Raw genomic sequence first — 22,509 nt, 5'->3', positions numbered from 1 at the left:
CCAATAAACCTAAATAATAAGAAGCCTCAACTTCAGGATGTCTCTAAATGCTTTATGGCCACTGTTGTACTGTTAGCATAATGCAAACTTGAAATCCAATCTGTGTGCAGCATAATCTCAGAAAAAGCAATGAGATAAATCCAAACCCACAATTTATATCACCGAGAAAGGTTAGGGGAAAGGAGCAAGAGAACACCACCATCTACAGGTTTCCCTCCACGTCATGCACCATTGCAAATTGTATCTATAATCGCTATTCTTTCATGGTTGGTGAATCAAAATGCTGAACTCCTTCCTTAACGGGCACGGTCATGTACTTTGCATCACGGACTGCAGTGGTTCAAGAAGGTGGCACAACACAACTCAAGGGCAATATATGCTGGCTTCGACAGCAATACCCTCATCCTATGAAAGAACAAAAACCCTTCTCCAGGGCAAATTAAAGATGGGCAGCAAAAACTGGACATGCCAGTGGCCCTCAAATTCCAGCAATGAATAATGACTAGCCAGTTTTAGCGACTTTGGTTAAGGTGCGCTGTTGAAGTCCTTGCTGATAGAAATTTAACTTGCATGAACTTCCAATATTTATATGATTAGTTTCAGTGCAAAAAACTCTTGAAAAAGTCACAACAATGCCTCAGTTTGTCTGCTACTAAAATGGTAATCCATCTGTGTTACTTCTGGACTTGATGATTCCAATGTTCTCAACCTGCCATCTTCCACTTGTGTGCATTCCAGATTTTTAGCTTAGAGAGCGAATTTCGAAGTTTTAGGACTTAGGTAGTTGAAGGCACAGCTGCCAATGGAGGAAATTAAATTGTGCAGCACAAGGCGGCAGAATCAGAGGAGCACAGACATTTAAACCTTGTAGAGCTGGAGGAGTTTAAAAGAACGGGGAGGGATTTCAAAACAAGAATTTAAAAATACGAATTCATTTGTTTTTCCCCCCAAAATAGTGTATAATTTTTTGATCTAGTACACAGTCTCATTCTAAGAGTCTGCTAAAGATATGTCAGACTGTCATTCAATGACAAAACGGATTCACTGAATTTAAAATGTCTTCATCGTTACCCTGCCTTTACCCCTGGACAGTTAAACTGGAAACTTATGAGAATTGTAAAGGAAGAAACCAATTTCTTCCCACTCAGATGGAAGGAATGAAGGATACATCATTAATAAGGCCAACTTCTATACAAGTTAGTCAAAGGGAACTATGCCAGCAGTGAGGACCATCTGCTATTTCTATCCTTTAGAAAACAAACATTGAACCCAGGGTAGTCACTGCACACAAAAATCCAGAGTGTTTAAAGCAGTACACAGAGGTTCAAAAAGGCAGCTTACCACCACCTTCTCAAGGGCAATTAGGGAAAGATAATAAATACTGGCCTAGCTGGCGACAGCCACATCCCATGAGATCATTTTAAAATGTATTTTTTAAGTTCCTAGAACTTTAATTTGCGATTATGAAATGGCATTGAACATCTTTGAGCAGAGAATAATGTTAGAACCAAGGTACGAAGCTATTGTAGCCCAATATATTTGCACGGAACAACTATGAATGGGACTCGCTCGGGCGAGGCTCATAAAATCCCACCCGAGTCCAAGGAGAATTACGTTCTGCGAGCCTCGCCAGGCGCGCTGGTAAAATTCCGGCATAAGACTTCATGACCTGAATATTACAAATAATGCATGAGAACATAAGAAGTAGGAGTCGTCAGCAATCCAGCTCTTCAAGCTTATGGGACAAAAGTTCCCTCCTGCATTCTCCAAGGCAAAGTATCGATCAGAGTTATCTGCTAAGCAATCAGCATTCTTCTCTCAGGCAGCATAAATTGTTACTCCCTTTGAAATTTAGCATTCTGTCTATTCCTGATGCGTGCAGGGTGAAACACTTTGACAGCAAGTCTGTTCTTTCTCCAGCAAGAAATTACATATGGTTCTGGTTTTCTCTCTCCTTCCTTTCTTGAATAGTAGGTTTATGTTCACTACCCTACAACACATGGGGACCATTTTAAAATCTAGGAAGACCAAAATTAGTGCATCCACTATTTCTGTAGCCATTTCTTTTAAAACCCCAGGACGAAGGCCATAGGTTCAGGACATTTCCAGCCTCTTGTCTCCTGTACTATTTATTTATATTTTTCATTTCACTGTTTTTGGAAGGGTTTTTTGTTATTTACCAAGATGACAGATACAAAACAGTATTCGTATTCTTCGCTATTAGAATTTTTCCCATCTCTGCTCGAAAGGGATCCATATTTGCTTCCACTAATTTCTCTTAACTTATCTACAAAAGCTTTGACAATCTGTTAGTGTCTCTCTTGCTTCTATACTCCACATTTTTTTGCTTAAGTGATATTGGTTGAGGAATAAACGTAGTGCAGTACACCAGGGAGGGCTCCCCTGCTCTCCTTCGGAGTGCCCCATGGAATCTTTTACATCCATTTGAGGGGGCAGACTGTTTAAAAGCTCATCCAAAATATGGCACCTCTGACAATAGAGGTCTCCATGGGTACCGCAAGTGAAATGTCAGCACAGATTTTCCCATTTACTGATTTTGCGAGTATAAACAGAAGATACTAGAAAAGCACAACAGTTCAGAGAGCATTTGAAAAGAGAGAAGACAGGTTTTTAAAAAAAACTTTAGCTGCACACCCCTGAAAACTGGAAGTTTTCAATTTTGATCAAAAAAATATGCAAAGCATTAATTTGTTTTTTTCTCTTGATAAATCGTAAATTTCCATTTTCAGAAATTACAGCAGCCTCACCTAGGCACTTCCCAGAAGTGCATCGAGAATGCTGCCTACCTAAGCATAAAACACTCACTGCATCTATTTTACTTGAACAGGATATCCTGCAAATCTTGCGCGTACTGTAAATAAAATGGGTCAACTTGCCTCAAGTCTTTGTCAACAATAGACCCTTTTAACCTTGAGGTTTGTCCTCAGACTCTTAAAGCTCATTACATGTTAAATTACACAGTTTATGATGCGGAGTTGCCAGTGTTGGACTGGGGTAGGCACAGTAGGTGCTCATCAGGTGAAGGAGCGGCACTCCAAAAGCTCGTGCGACCAAATAAACCTGTTGGACTTTAACCTGGTGTTGTGAGACTACTTACTGTTACATAGTTTAGGAATTAGCACTGGATTCCTGAAAGTTAACTATTCACTCAAAAAGAGAATGGGAACGCATCTTGTAATATAATCTGCTACAATTACTGGCAGGAAGACTGATAGGAAGGGTAAAGATGTACTGCTTGATAAACTACAGATTAAAGATGCATTTGTACAGTCCCTGTGACACCCTTGGGATATCCTGAAGCACTTTATAGCCATGGGCTGTTTTGAGGTGTAACCAAATGCTGCTATGTACTTTAAAACAGTGGTTTTAAAGTACAAAGTACAGTTTGGGAATGGAAAGAGATGAATTCATTCAAAACGCATAGAATCAAAAGACTCAAAAATACAGCTTTGGTTCCTGGAGGTTGGAACCTCAATTCAGTTTGTCACCTCTTCAAAAAGAGTGACGAAGATAAATGAAGGACGGGCTGTGGATATAGTTGACATGGACTTTAAGGCGTCTGACAAGTTCCCACATGGCAGACTGGCACAAAAACTAAAATCACATGGGATTCAGGGTGGACTGGTTAGATGGATACACAACTGGAGTGTAGCGGCGGAAGGGTGTTTTTCAGAATGGAGATCTGTAGCTAGTGGTGTTCCACAGGGATCAGTGTTGGGTCCTCTGTTGTTTGTTGTATATATAAATGAGCTAGAGGAAAATGTGGGTGGTCTGATTAGTAAGTGTACTGATGACACGAAGATTGGCGGAGTTGCTGATAGCACCGAGGATTGTCAGAGCAAACAACAGGATATAGATAGACTGGAGACTTGGGTACAGAAATGGCAGATGGAGTTTAATCCGGACAAATGCGAGGCGATGCATTTTAGAGGATCACATTTAGGTATGAATTATATTGTAAATGGCAGCACCCTTAGGAACATTAACATAGAGGGATCTGGGTGTGCAGGTCCACAAATCCCTAAAGGTGGCAACACAAGTGGGCAAGGTGATTAAGGCAGCATATGGCATGCTAGCCTTCATCAGCCAGGCCATTGAGTACAGGAGTTGGGAAATCATGTTGCAGCTAAAACCTTGGTTAGGGTGCATTGAATTCTGGTTACCACATTATATGAAGGACGTAGAAGCTTTGGAGAGGGTGCAAAGAAGGTTCATCAGCATAGTGCCTGGTCTAGAGGGTGTTGGCTATGAGGAGAGGTTGAATAAACTAGGATTGTTTGCACTGGAAAGACGGAGACTGGAGGCACGGAGGGGAGACCTGATGGAGGCATACAAAATTATGAGAGGCAGACAGGGTGGATAGTCAGAGGCTTTTTCCAAGAGTGGAAGTGTCAATTATAAGGGAGCATAGGTTCAAGATGAGAAGAGGAAAGTTTAAGGGAGATGTGCGGGGAAGTTTTTCCACAGACTGGTGGGTGCCTGGAACGTGCTGCCAGAGGATATGGTGGAAGCAGGCACATTAGCAACATTTAAGAGGGATCTGGATGGCTACATGAATAGGGAAGGAATAGAGGGATATGGGCTGAGTATGGGCGGAAGGTTTTTTTAAAGTTTAGTTTGGAGGATTGAATGGCCTGTTCCGGTGCTGTACTTTTCTTTGTTCTTTACTTACAGCACATTCTTTTACAATCCTCTTTGTATAGGAATGAAAGCAGAAATGCTGCTAAAATGACCTTTATTTTTTTCAGATCAATGCAATGGATGTAGAAGTGACCTGTATATTGTAATCATCAGCTGCCCAATAATTCACAGGTGGTATCTTCCGTCTCTCGGTTACCGCTTCCAGAAAACAAAAAACTAAGGCAAACCACAGTAACAGGATGTACAAAAGTTCTGAGAGTCAGTACCATGATGCAAGCAAGTTCCATCCGAGATTATAAATGATTACTGGAGTTTTAAAAGGAAACTTAATCATTTCACAAATCTGCTAGGCAGGGTTTAAGGTTAACTGAAGGTCTCTCTCCATGTTAGAGCATTTAGTTACTAAATGAAATAGAAGACTCACAGCCCGATAATTAATTGAAAAAATAATCAACCTCACGAGCAATATTCAAGAAGATCATTGCTTGCCGTAACAATTGTACGCACATCCAACGAAATGAGTGAAGTCATTTTGATAGAACCTGAGGGGTTAGTTGAATTTGCAAAACTTCATTTCATGAAGGATACTATCAATGTACGTATTCCATTCATAGGGATACACATTAGGAAACGAAAGATGGCAGGTATGACTTTTTATTTTGCTAATTTCTTCTGATCCTGAGGGAATTTTCATAAACAGTAAGTGTCCTTTGATACCTTGCCTGTTCTATGGCGATTGCTGGTAGACTTTTTGATCATATCATTCTCATCGAACAAGACACACACACACCTTCCAGCAAAGGTCAATGGATAACGATGAGGATTGGATATCCCTAAGCCAGTGGATCTCAGATCAAAACACACCACCTGTTGTTCCAGCAGAAGACAGCAAACTCGCACACCAGGAATCCAACCCAGGACTTTTTGTTTTTACCAAATGAGCTATCAAAAAATTTGACTTCAACTGGTACTAAATATTCAGTCCCAATTACAGACACTATGGAAATTTGGTTAATAGGTGGGCAGCATTTCCCACAAAGTTTGATTATCAAGTACTCAGGGCACATTCCATCTACCAATACCAAAAACAAACAGCACACTGCCTGGGATCGTCCCCATAATCCAAATTAATAAGCAAAGCGGGTGCCTATGTACAATAAATCATGTATAATGTATTGTCAATGTAATATTACAATTACTTACCAACAATTGTTGAGTGATAGCAAAGAAAAATAAATGTATGCAGACGGCAGCCCAATGTTCTCATTTGTAGCATTGCTACAAGTTCCAACAGTAGTTTCCAGAGATAATGTCACCATATGTGGTGCGAATGACATTACTCACTCACTCCTGGGTGCCTTAATTTAAATTAAAAGGAATCTTTCTCAGTCATGACTTTAGCTGCTTGTGTAATGTGCTGAATTCGCAGTAGCAGCATAGATTTCTGACACACAGGTTCACAAGGCCGACTGAAATCAGAAGTAAACTTGCCAGCATTCAACTAGGTCCAGCCAAAACAACAATAAGGCATACTAGAATCCCGGACCCCAACATTTCCCCTCCACCATGTCAAATATTAACATAGACTGAAGTACATCGCTTCTCTCAAATGCAACCCTTTAATACCTCACCCAAATTAAATCATAATATAAGCAATAGGTTGCAGAGAATCATCAAAACTAAATTTGATTCCATAACATCTATGTATGTGTGTTTTTAACCAAAGATAGCTATTAGATGGAGAAGCTCGAATCATCACCACCACCCTAGCTCCTAGGCAAGGTGTGCTGAAATGCCCTAAATTGCTAATGTCAGTCTGTGACTAACTATATTGGCGGCACAGTGGTTAGCACTGCTGCCTCAGTGTCACAGACCTAGGTTTGATTCCTGGCTTGGGCCACTGTCTGCACGTTCTTCCCGTGTCTGCGTGGGGTTCCTCCGGGTGCTTCAGTTTCCACCCACAGTCCAAAGATGTGTGGGTTAGGTTGATTGGCAATGCTAAATTGACCCTAGCATCAGGGGGATTAGCAGGGTAAATGTGTGGTGTTACGGGAATAGGGTCTGGGTAGTACTGTGGTCGGTACAGACTCAATGGGCCAAATGGCCTCCTTCTGTACTGTAGGGATTCTATAGAAACATAGAAGATAGGAGCAGGAAGAGATAATTTGGTTCATTGAGCCTGCCCCGCCATTCATTATGATCATCCAACTAAAATGCCTGATCCCACCTTACCCCCTTATCCCTTGATCCCCTTAATCTTAAGTGCTATATCTAACCGCTTCTTGAAAACATGCAATGTTTTGTCCTCAACTACTTTCAGTGATGGCGAACTCCATAGGCTGACCACTCACTGCATGAAGAAATGTCTCCTAATCTCTGTCTTAAACAGTCCACCCTGTATCCTTAGTGTGCCCCCTGGTTATGGACACACACACCATCAGGAACATCCATCTTGCGTCTACCCTGTCTAGTCCTGTTCGAATTTTATAAGTTTTGATGAGATCTCCCTCATTCTTCTGAACTCTAGTGAATACAATCCTAACTGACTCAATCTCTCCCCATATGTCAGTTCTGCCAATCCAGGAATCAAATCTGGTAAATCTTCTCTGCATTCCCTCGAGAGCAAGAACATCTTTCCTCAGATAACGAGACCAAAACTGCATGCAATATTCCAGGTGTAGCCTCACCAAAGCCCCGTATAATTGCAGTAAGATATCCCTCCTTCTGTACTCAAATCCTCTCGCTATGGAGACCAACATACCATTTGCCTTTTTTACTGCCTGTTCGCCCATCTTCAGCGATTGGTGTTCGAGGACACCAAGGCCTCGTTGCACATTCCCCTCTCCTAATTTATGACCATTCAGATAATAATCTGCCTTTCCATTTTTGCTACCAAGGGGATAACCTCACATTCATCCAAATTATGCTGCATCTGTTATTCATTTGCCCACTCACTCAATTTGTCCAAATCACACTGAAGGATCTCTGCATCCTCCTCACAGCTCACCCTCCCACCCAGCTTTGTCTCATCTGCAAATCTGGAGATATGACATTTCCCTCGTCTAATTCATTAATATATACAGTGAATAGCTATTATGGGAAAGATCAGAAATCTAGCCCAAAATCTTCTTGGAGCATATCAATAAGTGGTTCATTTATTTGATCAATCAGGAATAGCCTAGAACACTTCAAAATTCCCATGAACCTTCAAAAAATGTCCATATAAACAATGTTGCCTCTTTTCATGGCGTTTATTTCCTTCTTTAAAAATAAACCTTTGCAAGCAGACACATGCGTACCTTACTGAAGCAAGCAGCATTTTAATCTTAACAGATATTAAAACTGTGAAACCCACAGCGACCATATATCAGCGCACTGCATTTTGAGATGTTTCACCTGAGTTACTGTTCAGTAGAATTACAGCAGAAGCTCAATAGGACAATCCAACGAAAATCAAGTATTTTTTAAATTCCTCTTGAAGATCATTGCGATGGGCAGAAGAAATGAAACCGCAGCTAAGCATTATCTGTGGTGCAGTGTATAAAATACAGCATTAAGATTTAGATCATTTAACTTCCATTCTTCTCGGTTCGTGACTATACAGATAATCGTGGTCTGCCACAGATGCAGACATTTTACAACAAATTGCTGACTGCATCATATGAGGTAGTCTGACCAATGATGCTTAATCGTACGATGCTTTGTAGATGACCCACTTTTATACATTTATCCAACGTGTCAATACAAACAATTGAATAGTTCACCTGTCTGATTTCCTGACTGGACAGCCAAAAACATTTTCTCTTTGATACTGCCTGATCTGTTGTAGTTGGTCTTTTTTGCCTCTACATCTGTCCATCTACTATTGAATAACCAAGTCCTTGCTTTTCAAATACAATTCAACCTAGTCCCCTGGCTTCCCACCTTGCTGCCTCTCCAGAATTCAGCCTTGCTACACTTTACAAACCCTGGTTCAATACAAAGGCGATCAGCAAGAACTCTATTCATAGCTGCTCTCTCCAGGTCCTGTTAAAAGTTGTGGTCATGCAAGCATTCCAGTGCCTTCAATTGATTTGTCTCTTCTGCCTGCACAGCCACCTACGATGCACCGCACAAGTCTATCGTCGGTCCCTCCCCCCTTTATCATTTACAAGCCGCTCTTAGACCGTTATCTGGAAGCATGGGGTCAGCTCCCACTTCACGCTGTTAACAACCAGCAGTAACTCTTTTCTTTCTCCACTGACATTACTGCACGCTCAAACTGTTTGATATTGCCATTTGAATGAACCATGCCCAACATGAACTAGATTTAGACTGTCCAAAATCATTTCACTTAGGACTCTGAGCAGACTTATCTCATCAGTCTGAACTGAATTTGAATCAAGATCCCAGTATGAACTCAGCTGAAAGGCCAGTAGCTAATGTACTATCCGGTTCTTAATTGGCTGCACTTGAAAAACAAAAATAATTCCTGTAAACATTTGGCAACATGACGGCAGAAAATTTGTTGGTCTTCTCAATTATTTTGATACGTGGCAATTAAGGAACTGAGCAAATCTCTGAAGAGACATGTATCAAGAAAACATAAGTATACAATAACCTCAATGTGACACATTGCAAAAATGCTATCAAACATAACTGTTTACTGATACTTATGAACTATAAAAAGAATGGCTTGAAGAAGCAGTATAAACCTCAATAGTTTAATACTTAAATACAGCAGGAATCTCCCTGTGAGGAGGAGAGTGTAGAACCTCAAAAGGAAATAGTTGATAGAGAGGGCAGATAGACAGTGGACGAAGTTCAATGCAGAGAAGTATGAGGTGAAGTATTTTGGTAGGAAGATCATGGCGAGACAACAAAAAAAGGGGTGAAATTCTTAAGCAGGAGCAGAGGAACTTGGATGTATATGCACATTGACCATTGAAGGTAGCAGGACAGGTAGAGAAAGCAGTTAATAAAGCATACAGTATCCTAGGCTTTATTAATAGGGGCATAGGTTATAGAGTATATTAGGTTACAAGAGCAAGGAGATTATGCTGAACTTACAAGACATTAGTTAGACATGAGCTGGCGTATTGTGTACATTCCTGGGCACCATACTATAGGGAGGATGTGAATGGATTGGAGAGAATGCAGAAGAGGTTTGCAGGAATGGTTCTAGGGACGACAACTTCAACTACGAGGATCGATGGGAGAGGTTGAATTGTTTGCTTTGGACAGAAGGTGGCTAAGAGGAGATATGATAGGTATTCAAAATCATGAAGGGGCTGGACAGAGTAGATAGGGGAAAATAGTTTCCGCTCGTAAAAAGAATCAAGAACAAGAGGGCATAGATTTAAAGTGAATTGCAAAAGAAGCAAATGTGATGCGAGTAAAAACGTTTTCACACAAATGGTTCAGGTCTGGAATGCACTGCCTGGAAGTATGGTGGAGGGAGGTTCAATTGAGGCATTCAACAGAGCATTAGATGACCACTTGAATAGAAACAACCTGCTGGGGTAGAGAGTAAAAGCCAAAAAAATGGCACAAATTCATAATGCTCATTTGGAGTGGTGGTGCAGACATGATGGACTCCTGCACTCCCTCCTCCTGCACTGTAACAATTCTGTCATTTGGTGGAGACAATTGCATGATGCAACATTCATTTTCCAGATCTGAGAATACACACGTACTTTTTAAAAATAAAGCCAATTTGAATCACAAATTATGCCCATTTAGTGCTGATAAATATTTAAAAAGCACTCCAATTATTTTCTCCATTATGCTGGTCATTAAAATAAGCACCCGATATCTATCCTTGCCAAAAAGGCTAACGGCTCAAATGTGCTAAAAATGCGTTGAAATGAAATGCTTAAAGTGTCTTATTATTTCACCTAGTTTCAAACCATCAATTAATGTGCGGGCTCTTCTTATTCCACCTCAATCTAAATGCATACACAATAATTCCACTAATTAGTAAGGAGGCATAAGCTGGTGCTGCCTACACAGAAAGCCTCACTGCTTGCTTCTAACAATTGCTAGGCTAATCTCTCAGGCACATATCTACAGCAGAAGGCAGGTGTATGCTGTGCGCTACTCACACCCATAATAATTTAGCCAGTCTCTAAAATGCTTATAATAATGTATTCAAATTGTTTCTCCAATTATCTCGGAGTCTGCAATTGCTCCCAGTACAAAAAGCTCTCGACCTTATCTGCTTATGCCTGTTGATTCTCTCAGGTGATTATCATTTTCTAAAGTGTTAATTTCCCACTGCCTTGTGTTGATAGTTTAAAGAACAAAAAAAAACATAGTTGCCACAGGTAAAATGCAGATGAGATGGTATTTTGTTCACACTTCAAAATTTGCGCTTACAAAGTGAGGAACGACGTTTTCCCAATGACAGAGATAGCAAAGCTAAAACAGACTTAAGCCTTCAAGCCCCAGGTTCGATTTCAAGTTAGTGTGTACTTGGTTGACTTACCTCTGACAGAAATTGAAACAACTGGGCTCAGTGCCATGACGGTTAAAACTCTTACTGTGTTTACCCCAGTCCAACACCGGCATCTCCACATCATGATTACGGTTAGGGGCAGGTAAATGACCAAGGATTTGTCAGCCCTATGCAATGAGGCCTATGGGAATATGCTAGCATATGCACAGGCTAGCACTTCCCTCAACACTGGGTGACTGTAATCAATTTATAGAACAGAAGCCAATATCTACAGGAGAAAGCTAGTACATGTGCAGTTTCACTGGGGAAATGAGTAATGTAAAATCCTTCTGCACCATAAGTATGTACCCGTCAGGCAGGGAGGAAGTGGTCGAGTGAGGGAACCGTGGTTTACTAAAGACGTTGAATCTCTTGTGAAGAGGAAGGAGGAGACTTATGTAAAGATGAGACATGAAGGCTCAGTTAGGGCGCTTGAGAGTAACAAGTTAGCCAGGAAGGACCTAAAGAGAGAGTTAAGAAGAGCCAGGAGGGGACATGAGATGTCTTTGGCAGGTGGGATCGAGGAAAACCCTAAAGCCTTCTATAGGTATGTCAGGAATAAAAGAATGACTAGGGTAAGATTAGGGCCAGTCAAGGACAGTAGTGGAAAGATGTGCGTGGAGCCTGAAGAGATAGGAAAGGTGCTAAATGAATATTTTTCGTCAGTATTCACGCAGGAAAAAGACAATGTTGTCGAGGAGAATACTGAGATACAGGCTATTGGACTAGATGGGATTGAGGTTAATAAGGAGGTGTTAGCAATTCTGGAAAGTGTGAAAATAGATAAGTCCCCTGGGCCGGATGGGTTTTATCCCAGGATTCTCTGGGAGGCTAGGGAGGAGATTGCAGAGCCTTTGGCTTTGATCCTTATGTCGTCATTGTCTACAGAAATAGTGCAAGGAGACTGGAGGATCGCAAATGTCCCCTTGTTCAAGAAGGGGAGTAGAGACAACCCTGGTAATTATAGACCAGTGAGCCTTACTTCTGTTGTGGGCAAAGTTTTGGATAGGATTTAGAATCATCTAGAAAGGAATAATTTGATTAGGGATAGTCAACACGGTTTTGTGAAGGGTAGGTCGTGCCTCACAAACCTTACTGAGTTCTTTGAGAAGGTGACCAAAGAGGTCGATGAGGGTAAAGCAGTTGATGTGGTGTACATGGATTTCAGTAAAGCGTTTGAGAAGGTTCCCCATGGTAAGCTATTGCAGAAGATACGGAGACATGGGATTGATGGTGATTTAGCGGTTTGGATCAGGAATTGGCTAGCTGTAAGAAGACAGAGGGTGGTGGTTGATGGGAAATGTTCATCCTGGAGTTCAGTTACTAGTGGTGTACCGCGAGGATCTGTTTTGGGGCCACTGCCGTTTGTCATTTTTATAAATGACCTGGATGAGGGCGTAGAAGGATGGGTTAGTAAATTTGCAGATGACACTAAAGTCGGTGGAGTTGTGGACAGTGCGGAAGGTTGTTGCAGGTTACAGAGGGGCATAGATAAGCTGCAGTGCTGGGCTGAGAGGTGGCAAATGGAGTTCAATGCGGAAAAATGTGAGGTGATTCACTTTGGAAGGAGTAACCGGATTACAGAGTACTGGGCTAATGGTAAGATACTTGGTAGTGTGGATGAACGGAGAGATCTCGGTGTCCATGTGCATAGATCCCTGAAAGTTGGCACCCAGGTTGATAGGGTTGTTAAGAAGGCGTATAGAGTGTTAGCTTTTATTGGTAGAGGGATTGAGTTTCGGAGCCAGGAGGTCATGTTGCAGCTCTACAAAACTCTGGTGCGGCCGCACTTGGAATATTGCGTGCAGTTCTGGTCGCCGCATTATAGGAAGGATGTGGAAGCATTGGAAAGGGCGCAGAGGAGATTTACCAGGATGTTGCCTGGTATGGTGGGAAGGTCTTATGAGGAAAGGCTGAGGGGCTTGAAGTTGTTTTCGTTAGAGAGAAGAAGGTTAAGAGGTGACTTAATAGAGGCATACAAGATGATCAGAGGATTAGATAGGGTAGATAGTGAGAGCCTTTTTCCTTGGATGGTGATAGCTAGCACGAGGGGACATAGCTTTAAATTGAGGGGTGATAGATCTAGGACAGATGTCAGAGGTAGGTTCTTCACTCAGAGTAGTAAGGGCGTGGAATGCCCTGCCTGCAGCAGTAGTGGACTCGCCAACATTAAGGGCATTTAAATGGTCATCAGATAAACATATGGATGATATTGGAATAGTGTAGGTTAGATGGGCTTTAGATTGGTTTCACTGGTTGGCGCAACATCGAAGGCCAAAGGGCCTGTACTGCACTGTAATGTTCTATGTTCTATCATACTATGACTACATGGTTTAAATACTCTATTTTGAATTATTCACCACGCTCTCAAAACAGTTAAGAAATTAAATGGCAGTTATTTGCAAGGAAGAACAAACAGTCCAAGTCACCCAGTCACTCAAGCGAGAGGGGTATATATTGGCCAAGATCTGCTAACCCTCTCACTTGAAAGGCTGGTACATGCACACCCAATAGGAGGAAGATGAAACCTATGTAAATGATAGTGCAGCATGTGTGCCTGCCTTTTTCCTTTCACCACACACAAAAATCTCTACATAATACAGCACAAATCAAAACAAATCAACAAAGATCAACAACAAAACTCATCTTCAAACTCCATGGCCTGGGCCTCGGGTCCTCCCTCTGCGACTGCATCCTGAACTTCCTAACCCACAAACCACCATCAGTAAGGATAGGCAACAACACTTACTCCACAATCATCCTCAACACCCAGTGCCCCACAAGACTGTGTTCTCAACCCCCTACTATACACCTTATACACCCATGACTGTGGGGCCAAATTCCCCTCCAATTCGATTTTCAAGTTTGCTGACGACACCATTGTAGTGGGTCGGATCTCAAACAATGAAGAGACAGAGAATCTGGTGAACTGGTGCAACGATAATAATCTCTCCCTCAATGTCAACAAAACGAAGGAGATTGTCATCGACTTCAGGAAGCGTAGTGGAGAACATGCTCCTGTCTACATCAATGGGGATGAAGTGGAAATGGTTGAAAGCTTCAGGTTTTTAGGTGTCCAGATCACCAACCACATGTCCTGGTCCCCCCCATGCCGACACTATAGTTAAGAAAGTCCACCAACGCCTCTACTTTCTCAGAAGACTAAGGAAATTTGGCATGTCAGCTACGACTCTCACCAACTTTTACAGATGCATCATAGAAAGCATTCTTTCTGGCTGTATCACAGCTTGGTATGGCTCCTATTCTGCCCAAGACCGCAAGGAACGACAAAAGATTGTGAATGTAGCCCAATCCATCATGCAAACCAGCCTCCCATCCATTGACTCTGTCTACACTTCCCGCTGCCTCGGCAAAGCAACCAGCATAATTAAGAATCCCAGACTTTCTCTCTTCCAGCTTCTTCCTTCGGGGAAAAAGATACAAAAGTCTGACTCAAGAACAGCTTCTTCCCTGTTGCCATCACTCTTGAATGAACCTACCTCAAATTAAGTTGATCTTTCCCTACACCCTCGCTATGACTGTAACACTACATTCTGCACTCTCTCCTTTCCTTCCTTGTGAACGGTATGCTATGTCTGTATAGCGCGCAAAAAAAAACTTTTCCCTGTACACTAATACATGTGACAATAATAGATCAAATCAAAGGTCTCAATAAATTCAGATGGTCATAAAACCAGGGGGTGAGAAACCCAATTCTGGAATCATTTCCAGGTTGAGGTTTACATAATGGCTACAGTTCAGCATTGAAGGCATGACTTTCACAAAACTATTTCCATTTCACATAAAAGCGGAACAGAAGAGGTTTGCTGCTTAGCCAATTATCTTCTATTTTCTCAGCTGTAAGAGAAAAATTAAGGCCGTAAAACATTCCTCCGACAATCACTCTGCCAATTAAAGCTGTTTATGTATACATTGCTGTGAAATCATGCCATGATGTCACTTCTTTAACTGGCAGGAAATTTTCCTTTTATTTCTATTTACCGTCTATTTTTTTTTGCTAAATAGTTCCATTTCAAATATAAACTGAAAAAAACCGCTGCTGGTTGGAACTTAGTGGGCAGCACGGTAGCACAGTGGTTAGCACTGCTGCTTCACAGCTCCAGGGACCTGGGTTCGATTCCTGGCTTGGGTCACTGTCTGTGTGGAGTTTGCACATTCTCCTCGTGTCTGCGTGGGTTTCCTCCGGGTGCTCCGGTTTCCTCCCACAGTCCAAAGATGTGCGGGTTAGGTTGATTGGCCATACTAAAATTGCCCTTCGTGTCCTGAGATGCGTAGGTTGGAGGGATTAGTGGGTAAATATGTAGGGATATGGGGATAGGGCCTGGGTGGGATTGTGGTCAGTGCAGACTCGATGGGCCGAATGGCCTCTTTCTGTGCTGTAGGGATTCTAAGATTAGTGCATTAACTGCTGCACCAGGCTCCTGCGCAATACTTGACTGTAGCCAGTTGCCTGACACATCTTGGATTCAAGCATATTGCAAAGAAAATACTGTGACACTCATTCCTATGACTGTAACACTACATTCTGCACTCTCTCGTTTCCTTCTCTCTACGAATGGTACGTTTTGTCTGCATAGCACACAAAAAACAATACTTTTCACTGTATGTTAAAAACATGTGACAATAATAAATCAAATCCTCCCCAAACACCCCACCTCTTCTGAAAACAAGGAGTTGCAGTTCCATGGGTGATTGTTACTGAACTAGTCATTCGTCATGGACCAGCTGGGCAGAGAGTTAGCTGGTTGTGCAACTACAGGTGCATCACAACCAACTCCAAATCCTGACATTTACGCACAACGCTACACCCAAAGGAAGTCAGTGGGTACGAGTGCAAAATTGCTGGCTTTCCCTTACAGTAAAGAGACCAGAGTCTACATTTGTCCATGGAGCCTTTCCACAGTGGCTCTCACCAACTATATTAATAGACAGAAAGCAACTTCACGGTTAGCAAGCAGGAAAAGAGCACTGTAGGATAAGCAACCGCGACACAATTATTGAACATTTTGGAGCGGGATGCATCAATGCTCGAGTAAACTAGCACTTCTTCTTTAAGGTTTTCTTTTTACAATTACAAGTTCACCCAAATCATATTGGCGCATTTTCTGTTTAAAAGAAAATTGTTGCTGTACATGTCAATGTTGAACTCACCGCTCACATCATACCACTTGGCTCCATTTGTGATCCCATCCTTAAAGGTTTCGTCAGATATGTCGTTGCTGCAATTTGGCTCGCCAATTTTCATCACCGGGTGCTTGGAAGCGTAGCTTTTTGCCAGGTATTTAAACACCTCATCGTCAGGGGACTTACTGTAGTACCCTACTGAGTTGTGATTTATTGAATCATCGTAAGGGTAACTGGCAACAACAGACCCACCATGGAGATTCCCAGAAGCCACAAACTTGTTTTCTGTAGGAATGAGAAATGATAAAACAGAATTAGAAAATTGGAAAAATGAGTGAATTTTGTTTTAAATTATGTGCGTTCTTTCAACATGAAATTAAATCAATTGCATTGCACATCAGGGAGCTCAAAATTCAATGGCTGACTGTCTGACCTTTGCAGCTGGATAGCCCCCACTCCAGCAGATGGTGTTGTTGTTGGTCAAGACTGTTGCTCTTTGCCTTAACCCATGCATATTCTTTCTCTATTTGGACATTCCCGTGACACAATCGTCAGGCTGCTGGATTTCCGCTTGCTGAACATTTGCTCAACTTTTTCCATTAGTTTGATATGATCTGTTACCTCATTAACCACGGTTGCTTCATTGCACAACTGAAGCTTTGTCTGTCTTGCACTGCTTCACCTTGAACAGCTAATCCTCAAGACAGTCCTGTTGATCCAGAACATCAGAAGCTCACATATCCACAATGATAAGAATGTGGTAGTTTTATTTATTTGTAGGCAAGCACTTCCTCTTCAGATAAATTTGAAGTACACTTCAATCCCTGTTTTACTACTTCAAATACATTTCCGGCTTTACCACTTCTTCTATCGCTTACATACTATGTTGCATACATTTACCGTTATTCAACTGAGTCTTTTGCTTGACTATGCTTACATTTAGAAAATTTCCACAATCCACTTCCAAGATTTCCATACTTTACAAGACTGAAGGCACGCAGACAGCTGTAATATAAAATTTCAGACAGGATTCCTTAGTTTAGAAGGTCTGGATTTGGTTACTCTTCAGAGAGTCCATTCCCAGACACACTCGTATGCCTCGAGAATATAGTCTGCAACCACTGCTGCTGAACTTTAATCCATGCGTTTCTCAAGACTGTTCAAGTGAACGATGTTTCCACTCCATCTGACGAAGGAGCAGCGCTCCGAAAGCTAGTGGCATTTGCTACCAAATAAACCTGTTGTTGTCAGACTCCTTACTGTGTTTACCCCAGTCCAACGCCGGCATTTCCACATCAAGTGAACGATGCCAGTGTTCACAAAATATTTAAACTACCCAAAGCTTCATGGCCCCTGACCACTCCTGCACGCAAACATCCTAGTCAAGCTTTGCCACCACCGAGAAGCAAGTTCAAAATCCTTCAAGGACTTGCGTCACCACATAGGAACACTCCTACACTGCTGTCTGCATTTTTCCGACTCTGGATTTCCATTTGCTTCAACAGAGACTGATTTCCTGATCCCCAAGTCCCATCTTCCAGCATTCTCTCCAAAACCCAGTTTCCCTTACCATCTCCTTCCTCGAGTTCAAAAAGGGTTCAGTAAGAATGAGATTTCAAAATGCAGCACAAACTCCTTTTGTTTGCATATGCAACTAATCTACCATTACATGCAATTGATTCTGTAACAAATTATAAATGATATTTTGGAAAATTACACGTGCTGTTCACAACAGATGGCATGGACTCCGATTGTACATGTTAAAGCGTAATATGACTCTGTCATGATTTTTATTCTGTTTATTCATTTATCATATTACCCTGTGTGCCTATTAAAAAAAGGCCAATATCAGGTTTCTAGCCCTTCTATTAATCACCAGGTTGCACTATTGTCCCTAGTTATATAATTTGAGGATGAACAGTATTGTGCACAAGAGCCCGGTATCAACAGAAGTGGAATGTGATGATCCATTTACTATTCAGACCCAGATTTTTTAAAAATTGCAGACGATTTGGTTTCTCATCAGCTGAAATAAGATGACTCGAGTGTCAAGTGAGTCATTACGAAGGTTATGGAGAAGCCGTGTTGTGTAAAGTGCTGTCGGGAGGAGCCTTTGATACAGGCGGCATGGTGCACCCCATGGCCCTCTTTTTGTCTCACCTGCTCTGTACGATGCAACTTAAATCAGTGTGCTTACTCCACAGGATGTGGGAGAGGAAACATACAAGTGTGGCAAACCAGGGATATTCAATTTCAAAACAGTGTGTAACTCATCTGGATGTTTGTCCCACAGAGGGAAATCTGATCTCCTTGTTTTGGCATCATTCAGGGTGATGTGACCTGGTGCCAAAATGTTTTACTCCTGTGTGGAGCACATGGGAACGTTTGGCTGAGTTGAGGGAAACGTGTGCGTGTGTGGGGAGGTTCAGGTTGTAGCACTATGTCCAGACCCCCCAAAAAAGGTGACATTAAAACAAGTTTTTTTTTACTAGTCACAAGTAGGCTTACATTAACACTGCAATGAAGTTACTGTGAAAATCCTCTAGTCGCCACACTCTGGCGCCTGTTTGGGTATACTGAGGGAGAATTTAGCATCTAACCAGCACACCTTTCGGAAGTGTGTGTGTGGGGGGGGTGGGGGGGTTGTTGCAGTAGATCTAGAACCACCCCCCCAAAATGGGTGGCACGGTAGCACAGCGGTTAACACTGCTGCTTCACAGCGTCAGAGACCCGGGTTCGACTCCCAGCTTGGGTCACTGTCTGTGTGGAGTCTGCACATTCTCCCTGTGTCTGCGTGGGTTTCCTCCCACATTCTGAAAGACGTGCTGGTTAGGTGCAATGACCTAAACAGAAGCCAGAGCGTGGCGGCCCGGGGAACCCCACAGCAATGACAATATAAGTCTTACTTGTGACCAACAAATAAATAAACTTTTAAAAAAAGGTGACAGGGAAACAAATGTGTGTTTGGCAGCAGGCATTTGGTAGGTTGTTGCAGTCGGTCCAGATCACCAGCCAAAAAGGTGACATTAAGACAAAATGTGTGTGTGGGGTGGGGGGTGCAGGTTGTTGTACTAGGTCCAGACCACCCCCCAAAAATGGTAACATTAAAACAAGTGTGTGTGGGGGGGGGGGGGGGGGTGTTGCAGGCTGTTGTAGTAAGCCCAGACCACCCCCCCAAAAAGGGGACACCCTGATATTAAAACAAATGCACATAGACAAGAGATAAGAGGACGGGGTCTGTGGGGAAGGGTCAAACCCTCTCCCCCCCCATCCCAATTACCTTTAATCCACTTCTCCATCGCAACCACTTCAGGCACATCCTCCTCCCGCACCTCCTCCTCCTCCCCTGGCAGCGGCTCGAACTGATCCAAGAAGCTCCTGTTGAGGTCTTTGCCTCTGGCGTTGGACCTGCCGCCGTGCTCGCCGCTGCAGTCGCCCTCCACCGACTTCTCGAAGCCGTCCGGGTTCATGCTGGGCATGATGTAGATGTCGGTGCCGTTGAGCAGCCGCTCGACCCGCTGGTCGCGGCCGTAGCCCTCCAGCAGGTACTGGATCAGGTAGACCAGCACCTGGCGGGACACCGTCTCGTCGCCGTGCATGTTGCCCACGTACTTGAACTTGGGCTTGCCCGGGCTGTCCCGGCCCGGCGCCGTGGAGATCTCCATGACCCACAGCGAGCGGTTCTGGAAGCTGCGGCCGATGCTGAAGAGGCGGGCCAGCGAGCCGTGCGCGGCGGCCGCGGCCCTCAGCAGCTCGCTCAGCTCCTCGTAGTTGTAGTAGCGGGACGTGTCGATGTCCCCGGCGCTCGGCCGCACGGCCAGCGAGAAGAGGGTCAGCGCGCCCACACAAGCCAGGCACTGACCCCAGGCCGCCCCCTCAGACCACCACCACCGCCGCCCACTCGCCATCTTTCCCTTTTCCTCAATGAACAGCGGGTGAAACTCGAACCGCTCGACACCAACAGACAACCTACCGCTGCTGCCTGATTGACAGCCCTCTCCGCCCAATCACTGTGCCGCTCCCCTGCCAGGAGGGGGGGCGGGGCCTCGTCGCGTTGCGTCAAGTTCGGTTGCACCGGGCGGGATTTTTGTACGTCCTCGCGTAGACGTCATCACGTAGAGCTCTATAGATTGGTCACCTTCGCACGATATGCAGACTATATTACGCATGCGCGTTATCCTCCCTCTCACGCATGCGTGTTCTGCTCATGTGTTTCTCCCTCCCACGCATGCGTGTTCTACTCTCATGTGTTTCTCCCTCATGATGTGGAGATGCCGGCGTTGGACTGGGGTAAACACAGTAAGAGTTTTAACAACACCAGGTTAAAGTCCAACAGGTTTATTTGGTACCAAATGGCATTTGCTACCAAATAAACCTGTTGGACTTGAACCTGGTGTTGTTAAAACTCTTACTGTATTCTCCCTCTCACGCATGCGCGTTCTCCTCCCTCACGCATGCGTGCTCTCCCTCATGAGTTTCTCTCTCACGCATGCGCATTCTGCTCCCTCTCAAGCATGTTCACCTTCGGGGCGGAGCTTAGGGGGATGGGATTCATTCATCAGCCCCATGATGAGTTCCCACCATTGTCAGAACACAGCTTGTGTTCCTCCTATGCCAAGGATAGAGGTGGTAGCTGATTATCTTGACAAATTCAGAATTGAATTAAATACCTGGTAAAACTTTCATAGAAGGTGGTGGAATTTGATACTTTCTGGGAAATAGAACGAATCAGGTGTAGGGCCAAATGGCCTCCTTCTGCACTGAAGGGATTCTGTGCGCCTTCTGGGGAAAAAACCCAGCTTCTCCTGCCCCATAAGGAGTACAAACAAAGCCTGACCTTCAACACTTAGTGGAGGCAGTCAGCTCCTCCCATCCCCAATTGCCCTTGAACTGATCATTTCATTGCTGTGGGTCAAGGAGTCACATGTAGGCCAGATCAAATAAAAACAGTAGATTTCGTTCCCTGCTGGATTAGTGAACCAGATGGATTTTTAGATAAATTGACAATGGTTTTGTGGTCACCATTTCTGAGACTAGCCTTGAAGGAACGATGATCTATTTTCAAGGCAGGATGGCGAGTGGCTTGGAGGGGCTGAGCAGTAATTTTATAGACACCAGGAACAAGAGATGCCAGTAATCTCCATCTTTCGCAGATCGCACCGGATGGTTCACTTCAGCGACAAGAATGGTAGCATTGTAAATCGCCTTTCTGTTCGTAGCATCAAGTATAAATCCTTTTACACCTTTGTGGACCTAATGTTAAACTATTAACCAAAAATTATCAAGTTAAATAAGAATGTAGCAAAATGGGACAACAGTTATAATGTTATTTTCATGAGCTACCAGTACGATGGTACAGTGGTTAGCACTGCTGCCTCACAGCACCAGGGACCTCCGTTTGATTCCTGGCTTGGGTCATATCTGTGTGGTGATTCAACGTTCGCCCCGTGTCTACGTGGGTTTCCTCCGGGTGCTCTGGTTTTCTCCCATACTCCAAAGACGTGTGGGTTAGGTTGAGTGGCCATGCTAAATTGCCCCTTAGTGTCAGGAGTATTAGCGGGTAAATACAGAGGTTTACACGGATAGAGCCCAGGTGGGATTGTTGTTGGTGCAGACTTGATGGACCAAATGGCTTCCTTCTGCACTGTAGAGATTCTATGATTCTATTCTATGATTCTATTTTCACCAAATTGCCCAACCCTAATTGTCCTTGAGAAGGTGGTGGTGAACTGTCTTCTTGAATTGCTGCAGTCCCTGTGGTGTAAGTACACCCAGAGTGCTGTTAGGAAATTCAAGAATGTTGACCCTGTGACAGTGAAGAAATGGCGATATATTTCCAAGTAAGAAGTCTCACAACACCAGGTTAAAGTCCAACAGGTTTATTTGGTAGCAAATACCATAAGCTTTCGGAGCACTGCTCCTTCGTCAGATGGAGTGGAAATCTCATATATATTTCCAATATTTCTGATATATTTCCAAGTCAGGATGGTGAGCGATTTGGAGGGGAATGTCTAGGTGATGGTGTTCCATCTGCTGCCTTTGTCCTAGATGGTAGCGGTTGTGGGTTTGGAAGGTGCTGTTGAAGGAGCCTTGGTGAATTCCTGCAGTGCATCTTGTAAGTGGTAAACATGGCTGCCTCTATTCAGTGGTGAAGGAAGTGAATGTTTGTAGAAGGGGTAGCACTCAAGCGGGCTGCTTTGTCCTGGATGGTGTCATGTAAAGCAAGT

The 22,509-nt window shown here is 43.4% G+C and overlaps 1 protein-coding gene across 1 annotated transcript in view; it reads right to left on the bottom strand.

The window, feature by feature from the left end:
• LOC144501281 (carboxypeptidase D-like) overlaps positions 1-20,312 on the bottom strand; it is a 71,267-nt gene extending 50,955 nt beyond the window's left edge. Inside the window, exons 1-2 of the mRNA XM_078224836.1 lie at positions 19,563-20,312; positions 16,310-16,567 (exon numbers count right to left, since the gene is read on the bottom strand). Of these exons, the coding sequence (XP_078080962.1) occupies positions 16,310-16,567; positions 19,563-20,190 (886 nt within the window). The 5' untranslated portion in view covers positions 20,191-20,312. The remainder of the gene's footprint in view (positions 1-16,309; positions 16,568-19,562) is intronic.
• Positions 20,313-22,509: the final 2,197 nt, after the last annotated feature.

The sequence above is a fragment of the Mustelus asterias genome, chromosome 12 (genome assembly GCF_964213995.1).
Source record: "Mustelus asterias chromosome 12, sMusAst1.hap1.1, whole genome shotgun sequence".
In the NCBI taxonomy this organism is placed as follows: domain Eukaryota; kingdom Metazoa; phylum Chordata; class Chondrichthyes; order Carcharhiniformes; family Triakidae; genus Mustelus; species Mustelus asterias.
The sequence above is the reverse complement of the archived record's forward strand: the minus strand, read 5'-3'. Positions and strand labels throughout refer to the sequence as shown.